This window comes from Primulina eburnea, chromosome 5 (genome assembly GCF_022965805.1).
Source record: "Primulina eburnea isolate SZY01 chromosome 5, ASM2296580v1, whole genome shotgun sequence".
NCBI classification, from domain to species: Eukaryota; Viridiplantae; Streptophyta; class Magnoliopsida; order Lamiales; family Gesneriaceae; genus Primulina; species Primulina eburnea.
Window position 1 is genome coordinate 34146039 of NC_133105.1, and position 13419 is coordinate 34159457.

At 35.9% G+C, this 13419-nt stretch overlaps 1 protein-coding gene across 1 annotated transcript; it reads left to right on the forward strand.

Moving 5' to 3' along the window:
• Window positions 1–3307: 3307 nt before the first annotated feature.
• Window positions 3308–5016, forward strand: LOC140833163 (uncharacterized). Its single transcript, XM_073197632.1, has one exon. The coding sequence runs from the start codon at window positions 3798–3800 to the stop codon at window positions 4701–4703; it is 906 nt and encodes a 301-aa protein (XP_073053733.1). The 5' UTR covers window positions 3308–3797; the 3' UTR covers window positions 4704–5016.
• Window positions 5017–13419: the final 8403 nt, after the last annotated feature.

Below are 13419 nucleotides of genomic sequence, written 5' to 3' on the forward strand. Positions count from 1 at the left end.
AGTCTTGATCTCCCACTATTTCTAATTATTACATTTGAATAGCCATGGCACATAAGGGATACATCTCATGGGGTGGGAACGGGCCATAAACCAGGCCCACTTTAATAATATAAAATATTATAAAATGAATAAAAAACAGTAAAATATCCTAACATACACCTAACACATTTGTCAAGGCTCTCGATCATCCTTCATGCATTTAATATCAAATATTAACATCAATTTAATTAAACAATTTAATTAATTGATAAATCATATATCTAATAATTTATCACAAACCACCACAATTATTAAAGAATTTAATAAATTAAATAAATCCCTTTATTTAATTTCCAATTAAATCAATAATAATTGATTTCTTGTAAAAAAATCATTTTTACCATAAATAATTAAAATCATATTCTAATTATTTATTTCACAAGAAAATTATTAATTTTACAAAAATTAATTTCCAAAATAAAAATTGAACCAATTTTCAAAAATATCAATTTTACCCAAAAATTTGAAAAATCAGAAAATCGCACCCTAGGCCCAAACAATTCAAGCCCATTATTCAGCGCGCTTCCCGAGACGCTCCCGGGCCGCCGCACGTGCTGCCCGCCCGCTGCCCGAACGTTTCGGGCAGTGGTGGCAGCCCCTGTGCGCGCTGGGCGCACAGGTGCGCGCGGCGCGTGCGGACATTCCGCACGCCGCACAAGCGCCGCCGCCAGGCGCTGTGCGGAACGTTCCGCACAGCGCGCCAGCGCAGCCGCCGAGCGCTGTGCGGACGCTCCGCACAGCGCGCGCCAGCGCGGCCGCCGAGCGCTGTGCGGACGCTACGCACAGCGCGCGCGGCCGCTGCGCGCCCCAGTGCGCGGCCCTGCGCGCACGGGCTGCCCGGAACAGTTCCGGGCAGAAACGAAATTTTTTTTTTTCCGAAAATCTGGAAAAATAAATTTTCATGGTGCCATAATTTTCTGAAAAATTTTCTTGTGTGGTTAGAAATAAATTATTCAATATCAAAACCATACGATATAGAAAAAAAACTTGGCTCTGATACCACTGTTGGATCCCGTTTTCTACACGCCCAAACGCAGCGGAAGTTTTAAAAATTTTAGATCTTGACATTCAAGATGTGTTTGGACGCTCGTATGATTTAACAAAACATTCATAGGGTGTTATAATTATACCTTTGTGAATTAATCACTGGACACCAACCGATCCGGTATTACAGATCTGGCTCTTGTTGTAAATCCCTACGAACATTCTTCGATCTCCTAATCCGGTCCACGACTGAAATATTTGTTCCTCTTCTAAATTGCACTAGAAATTTAGAAGAACTTTTGCGTAGAGATATATCACGAAAAATTCGACTCAATAATTTAAGCCAAATTTTTCTTTCAAAAATGAGAAGAGAAATTTCGAGAGAAGCACCCTTGAAATTGGAAGAGCCGAAGAACCTTGAATCACCTTTTCAACTTTCGGATGCCTCATTTTATTATTCTCGAAAAATTGCATTCCTTTAGAATAAAAATATTCTAATTAAATATCTAATCCATTATTTACTTAATTAATCCAATTAATTAAGTAAATTTAAGATTCTATAATGCATGCCTTTCGTGAATCACCAAAAAAATTGGAATGAAGATGGAGGCTAGGTCAATCTACTTTAAAAACTATAATCTTGAGCTAAATTCCATAATTAACTTTAATGGGCTTGATTAATTAATTGGGCTAGTCCAACTAGTTTAATTAATTAATCAAAGTCTATTAATGACTTTAATTATTTAATATGTTGGACTTGTACTCCTACAAGCCCATTAAACATATTATCCACCATATTTAATTTATTAATTAATCAACTCAACTCTTGAGCTTAATAAATTAAATACATTATAAATTCAACATTTGAATTTATTATTTAAATTATAAATTCAACTCCTTGAATTTATATCACCTCCAAAATTTAATATTTAATAAACCCAACATTTGAGTTTAATAAATTAAATTCTCAAATTTTATAAATTCAACTCCTTGAATTTATTATCTCCAAATTTCATAAATTAAACTCTTGAATTTACTATCTTATAAATTCAACTCCTTGAATTTATTTTCTCAAAATTTAATTATCATAAATTCAACTCCTTGAATTTACTATATCATAATATAAATTCAACTCCTTGAATTTATTTTCTCAACGGGAACAAACGATCCAGTGCTTGTGTGACCCTCAATGGTTTAGGGATACAGCTAGCCGTGTGTTCACAACTCCTTGTGATTCAGAATAACATTTATTCTTATTCGGGCTTACCCTAGTTAGCCCCATTCTTTTCATCAACACCTTGATCAAGAATGTCAGAACTCATTTCTGATTGCACCCATCGGATCATGGTAAGAGCGTCTAGTAGCATCGCCCCATGATCCCCTAGGTATCACTGATAGTGCCTGCAAGAACCAGTAGATTATGATTAGCGTACAGTACGGTCCCTTCATCTCATATATCCCGATCGAATCTGCAACCATTGGTTCATCGAGGGTTGCATATTTATTCGATAACTATGTGATAACTATAATAGTGGCATCGCGTGTACTATTTGAGAACTCCTTCTCTAACGTACATCTCATACTCTGGCCAGAGATCCATGCACTATTATTTCATTAGATCACACAGGATATCCACATCCGTAGGTGAGCGGTGAATCCCCGACTACAATGCACTGTCTCCTATATGTGTCGCAACTGTACCCAACCTCGCCACCTGATGACTCTCCTGGAGCCGGTAAACGAGTCAAAGCACAGCCCTAGCATATAGAGCCTCAGTGTTGTCTCGGGTCGTAAGGACTAATGGTGTACAATCATAACCACAGACTTATCCTCTCGATGAATGATAACCACTTAGAAAGTCCGAGGGAGGGTTGTTCAGCATAATCATCATATGACTACCCATCTGTATGTTTGGACATCTCTATGCCCTTACCAAGAAACACAGTACACAACATCACAGATGCTAGTCTCGAGCTCAAGCGGCCTTTATCCCTGTTTTAGGCGGCTGAATCGACTTGGAACAAATTTAGATTATGCAGTGTTTACAAATGAGTTTCAACATCGAATTACGATTCATTTGTATTAAAGCATAATCAAGGACTTTATCTATGCTGTTTGCATGGGTATATAGATAAAGTATAACAAGACCATAAAAAATTAAATTTTATTAAAATAAAGATTGTTTATTTCACTTGAGTCAATAAATTCTCTAGCCAACCATTGACTTGCAGGACATCTACTCTAACACTTCCAACCAAACACAGCCTTAAAGTTGAAAATTAAAACTCATCGCTGTGGATATGGTCTTCTGTTGGTATAAATACAAATTGTTACTCATATATCACAGTGATTCTAGTCCTTTGCTTCTTCTTTTTTTTTTTTTTTCGGTTTGATATTTTTATTTTTCACTCGCAAAAATTGCCTCCAATCTTGAGCTTCACTTGTCCTCACCCTCAGAAGATAGCTGATTTCTTGGCATTTTAAATTCAATGGCCAGTCCTGATTCAAATCCAAGACCTTTCCCTTGTTCATTCTTATAAAGTTCCATTTCACAATTTTTTTTTATAAAAAAAAAGGATACTTGCACCTGTGAGATTTGATAATGAAGCTGGTTTGGACATGGGTTCTTCATTTCAACTTCCATCGATTCATTTTTGGTAAGTTTTTCATTGTACTTTCCGATCTATCTGGCTGAACCTGGCTTAAAATTGGAAAGGGTGGTTAAAGATCAGATTTTTGCAAACACATCTTGGATTTTCTGAAATGAACTGAAGATGAGGGATTTCCCTTCTTGCTTTGGGGAAAATGGCGTGCAAGTTGCTGATGCTTCTTGCTCAAGTGTTGGGGCGAGTAAAGTCTGTCAGAATTCTGTTACCTCTGTTTATATATGTAAATTGTTTGCTAAAACTTGTTTAATCAGCATTGTGTGGGGAAAAAACTTGATGGGTCAATGTCTTAGTGTTGAAATAGGTGATGTATCAAATAATTTCATATGTAAGGTAGATGTGAGATCTTCTCTGTTCTCCAAGAAGAAAGGGTCCAAGTCTTTTGAAGTGAACTCGTGTAAGATTGAAGTGTTTTGGGATCTTTCTCTGGCAAAATTTGGATCTGGGCTTGAACCATTAGTGGGATATTATGTTGCAGTTGTGTGTAAAGGAGAGATGGTACTGGTTATTGGGGATCTGAAGAAGGAGGCCTTCCAGAAAACCGGGACAAAATTTTCCCTCTCTAGTGCAATTTTCATTTCTAAGAGAGAACACATTTATGGGAAGAGGGTTTTCGGTACCAAGGCACAATTTTGTGATAATGGCAAGATTCATGACCTCAGAATTGAATGTGACACGAATTTGAGCGACGATCCGTTCCTTCTGGTTCGTGTTGATGCAAAAACCGTGATGCAGATCCAGCATGTTAAGTGGAAATTCAGAGGGAATTACACGATCTTGGTTGATGGGCTACCGGTTGAAATGTTTTGGGATGTCCATAATTGGTTTTTTGGGCAGAGTTTAGGAAATGCTGTGTTCATGTTTCAAACTAGTTCAGCTGCCGATAAGTTGTGGACTAGCCCCTCGATTTCGGATTCGTTTATGTTTTCTTGGAGCTGCTCAGAGAGTTTCAGGGAATCTAAATCATCAGGTCTTGATTTTTCTTTGTTTTTGTATGCTTGGAAGAATGAATAGAGATTGATTTTTGATTCCTTGATAACTAACAATATGTCTTGCTAAACGTTACTGTTTTCGAAAGCTTTTGTTGAGTTTTGTTGATGGAGATGATGTATTTTTCATATAGAACTGCCTTGTTGAGATAAAGGGTGCCGATGTTTGCTCCCTCAAAAACTATTTGAAATGAAATCTGTCCTTTGGTTTTGGTCAAGATTTAATCTTTGGTTCACTCATCATTATCATTTCTTAGGTGTAGTGATTATGTGATTGTGTTACTCAAGAAAGTATTTTTCTTCACCAAGATAGAAACAGGGAAGATTTATCGATTATACACAGATATGTATGCGCCTTAGTGCTTAGAGTATAGAAATTTGCTTACATCCTTTTAGTTTTTTCCTTTAATTTCAGTCAAGAAGTATGTGTTCTCTTTTTTACAAATTTCTTGCTGTGAAATCTGATGTTTTGTAGCATGGGATCATGTATATATTTCTTGTCCATTTTCGAGTGCCAACTCCCTTAAATACGTAACTTGTTATCTGCTTCTGTTTGGCTTCGAATGCAAGTTGAATAAATGCTTTGTTATAGGCTGGGAAAAATTTCGATGAGTAGCCAACACAATAAATGTTGAGAGACGATCACCTATCTTCAAATCGGAAAAATTAAGTCTACATATATCTATTACTCTATCACAATTATAAATATACGACTTTCATTTGTAAGTTTATTAATAATTTCATTTGTAAGTTTATTAATTTGTCATTTTGTTCTGTTTTACAATTTGTCATGCTCATATGGTTCTTTAAGTGATTTATATGTTAGTTTAGTAGTCTATTTCTATTACTATCATAGAACTTTCATTTGGGCGCTTGTCATTTTACTCTTTTGTTTGTTTTACAATTTATCATAATCACGAAATTCTTTAAGTAACAAGGTTATTAAATAATGTACTTAGCTCAATCAAGTTAATAATTATTTTAACTTTTACTTTTAAAAAATTTAATTTTATACATTGCACTCAAATTTAGGGAGAGTCCCTACCATAATGTTATACATTGAACAAATTGTAAATATTACTAACATTAAGGTAATAATGAGAAGAAAAGGAGGATGAGTCTGTCATTTACTTTTAAATTTAATTTTAATTACTTTAATTTATATGTTACCGTAAAAGTTATGGAAAATCTCTACCATAATATTATGGCAAAAACTTGTGTGAGACGGTCTCACGGGTTATATTTGTAAGACGGATCTATTATTTGGGTTACCCATGAAAAAGTATTACTTTTTATGCTAAGAGTATTACTTTTTATTGTGAATATGGGTAGGGTTGACCCGTCTCACAGATTATGATCCGTGAGACGGTCTCACATGAGACTTACTCTAATATTATACATTAAAAAATTGTTAATATTACTAACAAGAAGGTAATAATGAGAACATAAAGAGAGATGTGTCAGAATGAATACAAATAAATTATTAATAAATATTAATGTCATATAAAACATCTTTCTCCTATTCAGACTCTACAGATGTCAACAGAGATGCATGATTGATAGAAAATGTTTGTATGTTAATGATTTCAATCAAACATTGCTTTTTAGCTATTTTGTCAAATTTTGATATATGCTGCTAAATAAATATTATTAGTGTTGTGTACATCTTCATGAACTAGATGATCATCGTTCTTAGTGTTGTGTTTCGAGTGATAAGCTTGGGAGTCAGATGTTATCTGCTGTGGCACTTTGTCGGCGGTCCGAGCGTTGGATTTTGGTTGAGAAAAGGAATTTGATCGAACCAGAACCCATACTCCCGATACACACAATGGTTGTAACCATTGTTTACGGTTTACTCGTCGCCATGTGAGACTTTAAGATACACAAAAACGATACGAAATATACAGACACAGATGAATGGAAGTTGTGAGAGAGATCTGTGGGTAAGAGAGGAGAGTAATTAAGAAAGGGCCGCCTAAGATCCACAAGACAAGGACAACAGCATTATTATGCTTCCATGCAAAATTAAAGTAAATAATAATAACTAACAAGTGTGATTATATAAACAGATGTATATTTCATATATTATTGTGCCTTATTGATCTTATTTTGTTTATTATAATTCGAAAAAATTTCTTCTACGCTTGAATAAAATTAAGAGAGATTGTTTGTGTTATCATTTTTTTATATATTTATTTGGTTAGTATTTTCGGCGGTAAATGGTTCCAAAGCTTCTTAAAAAATTACGAACAAGATTACTTTCATGTACTGTGTCAAACTAAATGAGGACATGATTATAAGATATTGTCATTTGAAGAGATTTTCAAGTATTTTTCCCCACATTGATTGAGAAATAATTGTTAAGAATTTAGTAACCTTGTAGCTATAGATTGATAATATTGATATAAAATATATAAAAATGATATCACAAATACCACGATGTTTGAAAAAGTTACGACACCATTGGTTATATCGTTAAAGAGTATGTTGTTATATATATTTTTAGTCATAAATGAAAATCTACGGCGACTAAAATTATTTTTTCTTAAGAACCATAGTTGATAGTTACAAAAAACTGAAAAATCACTGAACAACAAAACAAATAGTCTGAAAAAGAAGATCAACGAATAAAAGCAATGTTAAAAACCGAAAAAAATACCGTGATAGGGAAGCGAACTACGAGCATGTCAGATCTTAGAGAAAGATTGTAAATGACATAATATATATTGAAGGCAGTCAGATACTTGCTGAGTATATCAAAAAAGTGTATATGCATATTATAGCAAACTATAATAAAGAGTTGTCAATTTGTCAAAATCAACAAAGAAGCAGATTGAAAAGTGTGTCATAGGGACAAGATAATGTCGTCATGATATTATTATTATTATTAATTTTTTTTGTGATTTGATTTGTTTCAATTGGTAAATGCTACTAGACATGATCTAATTCATAATTTAAATATTATCAAAATTTGTACATATTTTTTAACAGTTTAGTTCCTCACGTGCAACGTACGTGCATTTTTATAGTATGTTAAAAAAAAAAAAATTGGTTTCTAATTCAAACATACTACATTTTCCGTTTTGTTCTATCTCCGACAATAGCTGTGCTATACAATAAAAAGTTACAACTGATATGATAGTGCAGTTCAACTAGTTCCATGATGCAAGCTATCCGTATAAGCTATTATGGCTCGAACCAAACTTGACTCGTGCTCGAGCCTCGGGTATTTGATTGCAAGATGCAATCAAATATTGTTGTGCACTAAAGGAACATAAAACATTTCAAAGTAGTTATTATCACGCTTGCTTCATGGTCCATTTCCTTTTAACATAAAGATTGTATCGTGAGAGTGGGACATGAGTTGAATTCTTGTACATTCCTGTGGTTAAAAAGTGCTTCAGTGTTTCCCAAATATCCATTTATTGATGTCATTGTGCCAAAAGTTGAAAAAATTCTTTTTTTAGCTTAATATATCTTTTACATTATTTGGCACACACACACATTTATATTGTCGAAATCTTGAAATTTTTAAGAATGAAATCTTGATTTGCTCATAATTAAACATCTTACAATCCAAATTTACACATGATCCAACGCTCCTAAAGCCCAAATATTTTCCCCATTCTTCCTAAATTTCTAAATCTACTAGTCAACACAACTTCAAAATAGAGATATTGTTATTGGGAATTTCCTGTCGGAGTACTGTTTTTTTATATCCAACATACATCGAATTTTTTAAAATTTTATTTTAACGTTCAAAATGTTTCTCGAGCATCGTATTATTTAAATATATATATATATATATATATATATATATATAAACATATATGTAAAATTAAATACCTATTATATAATTTTTTTAATTAATTTTTATTTAATTAATCAGTTCTAGACCACTCTAGAATATTAAACAAGAATCTTGCAATTATTAGTCACCGCTACTAATATTAGTTAATAGATTTAAACTTACTAAATAAATAATTATGACCCGGTCGACTATCAGACAGTGCTAATGTATCGAGGGTAACAAATCTAGTTCACATAATGAAAATTTAAAATTTTGAATTAAGATCTAAATTTCCACTGATCTATTTTTGTCAGTTGTCAGTTTTGTGAACTCCTTCACCAAAATAGGCAGTTCCACTCTCCTTACTTATTTAGTAGTTAAGCTAATTTCACAACTTCAAATATATGAAACCAACTTATAAAATCTTTTATAAGCAATCTTTTTGATCTCCATCAAAATACAGTTGCAGAATTTAACTCCTTGAACTTGACCATCTTAACCGGAACACAAAATTCAATACTTGTGTGATTCTGTATAGTTCAAGGATACATCTAGCTATGAGTTCACAACTTTATGTGATTCAGAATAATATTTATTCTTATTCGGGTTGAACTTAACTAGACACATTCTTTCATCAACATCTTGATTAAGAATGTCAGAACTCAAGTCTGATTGTACCATCAGATCATTGTAAGAGTATCTAGTAGCATCGCTCCATGACCCCGTAGGTATCGCTGATAGTACCTGCAAAAACCTTAAGTTATGGTTAGCGTTCAGTACTGTCTCTTAAACCCATATATCCCAATCAAATTTACAACAATTGGTATAAAGAGAGTTAAACACATTTCCTTAAAGAACATGTTTTTCTCTGGCCTAAGACTCCTTATACTATTAATGTAGTGCCCAAATTCAGTACACATATAACCCATGCATTTATTTAATTAGTAAATCATTTAATTAATTTTAAAATGAGTTTTAAGCCGTGCATGATTTAATTGAATGCATTATTTTAAATTATTTATGTTTATGTGATGCACGTTAAAATGTATTTCGGGTGTATGTTTCAGGCGATTATCCGAGGCGGGATTGAGGAAAAGAGACCGGTGACGATTTTGGCAAATTTAAAATGTGTTAATTTTATTTTAAGGTTGAGGATGGAGCATTTTAAATGATTTATTATGTTTTAGCATTTTAAAGCCTCAATTATTCGTTTAAGAATTTTAGAGTTTAAAACTTTTAAAATTAGTATTTTATGTGTTTTATTTTAATTAAGGAATTTTTAGTGAAGTTAGTCATTTATGTATTTTAAATCTTTTTAGTGGGTGAGCATTTTACTAGCATTCAAAATAGCATTTTTTTAGTAGCCATCTAATTAGTACTTTTAATTGGTTGCTAATTATACAATTAAGCAATTAAATTCCTAAATTTCTACCCAAACACACGCACACACCCACTAACACACACACACACATTCACGATAACACACACTCACATTTTCATTCTATTTCATTTTCACCATTTTAAAAGAAAGTTTAGGGTTCTAGGAACCTTCAGCAGCCGCCCCATCCCCTTCACCATCTCAGCCACTTTCCGTGAATTTTATTACAAGATCTTAGCGCCACGTTCGTCCCCGATCAAGCCTCGCACCATCTCCGCTTCGGTATCGTCGTCACGGTATTTTTAAATATCAAAAGGCACGTATATTCTGTTCTTGATGCATCGATCAGGTCATATTATGCGTGCGTTGTTATTTATGCGTAAAAACATGTGTATGTTGTGTAGAAGTTTGAGCAATCATGTTTAAATCACCTTTGGAGCCCTTTTTAGATCTAAAAATCACGTTTTTACTGTTCTGGTCAAAACTGCGAATTTTCGGTCGAGATTTTGAGAAAACGTTCAACTAGAAAATTGTAGAAATTTTCGATGCCTTCGATTTGATATAAAGTTCGAGATTTTTGGATGAAACTTGAGTGAGTTATGACGTTATTCGTGGGACTGCTCAAACTGCGACTTTTAAGAAAATTGTGTTCTTGAAGTTTCTATGTTGCAGGCTTTGTTGGGGATCGACGGGTGATCGTTGATGCATCTAGGTATGATTAGTAGGATGTTGGGATGTTAATTGATACGTCGTTTAGTGTCGATAGGCACTCGAATGCATTAGAAGTCGTAGGAAACGAATTGGTGTCAATTGCTACGTTTTGAATGGTATGTGCCGTAGGGGGAACATCGTCGCTTGGGAATTTGTGCGAATATGTTTTGTGGTTGTGGCATGCTAGGATGAGTCTTGGGGTGTCGATTCGTGGTCCGTGCAATTGAGTCTAGGCTGTTAAGCAAAACCCGTTTAGAATTTCCGAAGCTTTACTTGTCCCGCAGGTACACGGACCCTGGCACGGGGTCCGTGCCTTTGTTCCTTCCGGAGTGCATTTTCCCAGAGTCTACACGGACCCTGACACGGGGTCTGTGTCCACCCTTCCTTTCGAGCCTTCTCACCCGAGTCTACACGGACCCCTGCACAGAGGTAGGCACGGGATCCAGTGTCCTTCATATTTTGTGAAAAATACGATAACATGGTTTAGGTTCGATGTCTTGGTTTAGTATAATGGTTTACAAGGTCGAGTCATGGGAATTGTAGAACGTCCTAAGGGATTAAAGGAGCTCGTGAGTAAGCTTGATTATTATGTCTAAGTGTATCAGTTAAGCATTTGAATTCATGTTAGAATGTGCAGCAACGGCCCCGATCGAAGTCCAATGAATCCCTCAACGCCAAGTAAGTATGTGGACGTGCAAAAAAAAATATTCCAAGTTTTGGAGGTATGCTAATTGTCTTGTGACCAATTGAATGGGTTTGGAAGTCGGTGAACGTGGCCGAGGACCTCTCCACCCCGTTAAATTATGAACGGGTTAGATCGTGGTTGGAAAGCGTTAAATTATGAACGGGGATCTCATGTATGTGGCAGTGGATACGTCCCTGTCAGCCCAGTACTGTGGTTTGTCTGATCAGGCGTTTATTATGTATGGGTCACTTGCTTTGAAACATGTCTCTACGCAAAATAATGAAGTTATGTATGTTCAAGTATGCAGTATGTTTATGAAAGTTTACGTTGATGGCACGTCTAGTTATGTACGTATGTATGTCCAAGTTTATTATGCAAGTTCAAGCTTCGAGTTACGTATGTCCTATTTTAAAGTGCATGCGATTTTATTACGTAGTACTCATTATTCCAGTTTATACGTGTTGAGTCTTTAGACTCACTAGACTTGATCGATGCAGGTGAGTATGTGGATGAGGAGACAGGAGGTGGTGACCAAGGGGCATGTTTGGACTGAGCGAGAGGCTAACCCGAGGACCGCAATGTTTATGTTTTTAAGCAAATGTTAATTTACTCTGACTTCATGTTTTGAGGGAAACACTTTGAGAAAACTTTTGTGAGCAAATTTTTATTGTAATACTTTGAACCGCCATGTCTTATGGGGGACTTGGTTGGGATATTTTTATGGCAAACTTTGAATGTTTTTTTATGTCTAAGAAGATTTTTTTTATTTTTTCGCAAATTTTGAGTATGAAAAGTACGGTACGTTACAGTTGGTTCAGAGCGGTGTTCTTGTAAAGGGTTACGCCTACTGCCAGTCGCAAGAAGCTCACGAGGTCACAGCTCAAGTCTGTAAGTTTAAAGTTTTGCATTATGTTAGTAGTAAGCATCAAGTTATGATTTCAGTATGTGCATGTTTTAAATTTGATTTACGTGCGTCATAAAATATTGATATATGTACATGCATGTTGGGTTTACGTGTTGAGTAATTCATTGGAATAATATGCCTCCTAGACGTATGATTAACCAGGAAGCTAGGGAGGAGGACAGAGAGCCTCGAGATGAGGGAAGAGTCAATCCTCCACCACCACCACCACCAGATATGCAGGCGCAGATGCTTGCTTGTATGACACAATTCTTCGCACAGTTTGCGAGGAACCAGACTGCTGTAGGCCCCGAGGAGAGGCCTAGACCATAGGCAGTATACGAGAGGTTCCGGAGGATGAGTCCGAAGGAGTTTTCGGGTACTACTGACCCGATGGTAGCTGAGGGATGGATCAAGTCCATTGAAGTAATATTTGACTTTATGGAGCTGACTGACGCTGACAGGGTCAAATGTGCTATATTCTTGGTGGGAGAGTGCATCAGTGGCAGTAAACTTCCAGACTCTGTCGTGGAATGGATTCCAAGAGGTGTTCTACGCCAAGTACTTCACTGAAGAAGTACGCTCTCGTCTGACCAGGGAATTTATGACGCTGAGACAGGGAGACAGTAGTGTGGCAGATTTTGTCAGAAAGTTTGAGAGGGGGTGTTACTTTGTACCCCTCATTGCAAATGATGCCCAAGAAAAACTGAGGCATTTCATGGATGGATTGCGGCCGATCTTGCGCCGTGATGTGAGGGTAGCTGGCCCTACTTCTTATGCTGTCTCCGTATCTAGAGCATTGGCAGCAGAGCAAGATCTGAGGGATATATAGGCTGACAGGCACCACCACAACACCTGCAGCAGCAGCATCAGAAGTCCCAGTTTAAGAGGCCGTTTCAGGGGCCGCCAGGGAAGAAACCTTATCAGGGACCACCGAAAAGCAAGGGTCCTATCCAGAAGCAAGGGGCGGCTCAGAAGCCCGATAACTTTCCAGTGTGCCAGAAGTACAATCGCCAGCATCTCGGACAGTGCCTATGGGGATCCGTGAAATGTTTTAAATGTGGAGCTACGGACCACATGTTGAAAGAGTGCCCACACTGGAAGCAGCCCACCCAAGGGAGAGTATTCGTCATGCATGTACATGAGGCGAATCCAGACACGACTTTGCTGACCGGTAAACTTTCCTACCAAAGTTCAGTATTATTTTGCCTTGCATGTGGGTTTTTATTTGGGATTATTAGTGTGCTAGTATTGTTTTTGAATAACTCGAGATATT

Excerpts from the sequence above, each read along its gene's own strand:
- LOC140833163 (XM_073197632.1), top strand. The coding sequence starts at position 3,798 with ATGAGGGATTTCCCTTCTTGCTTTGGGGAAAATGGCGTGCAAGTTGCT.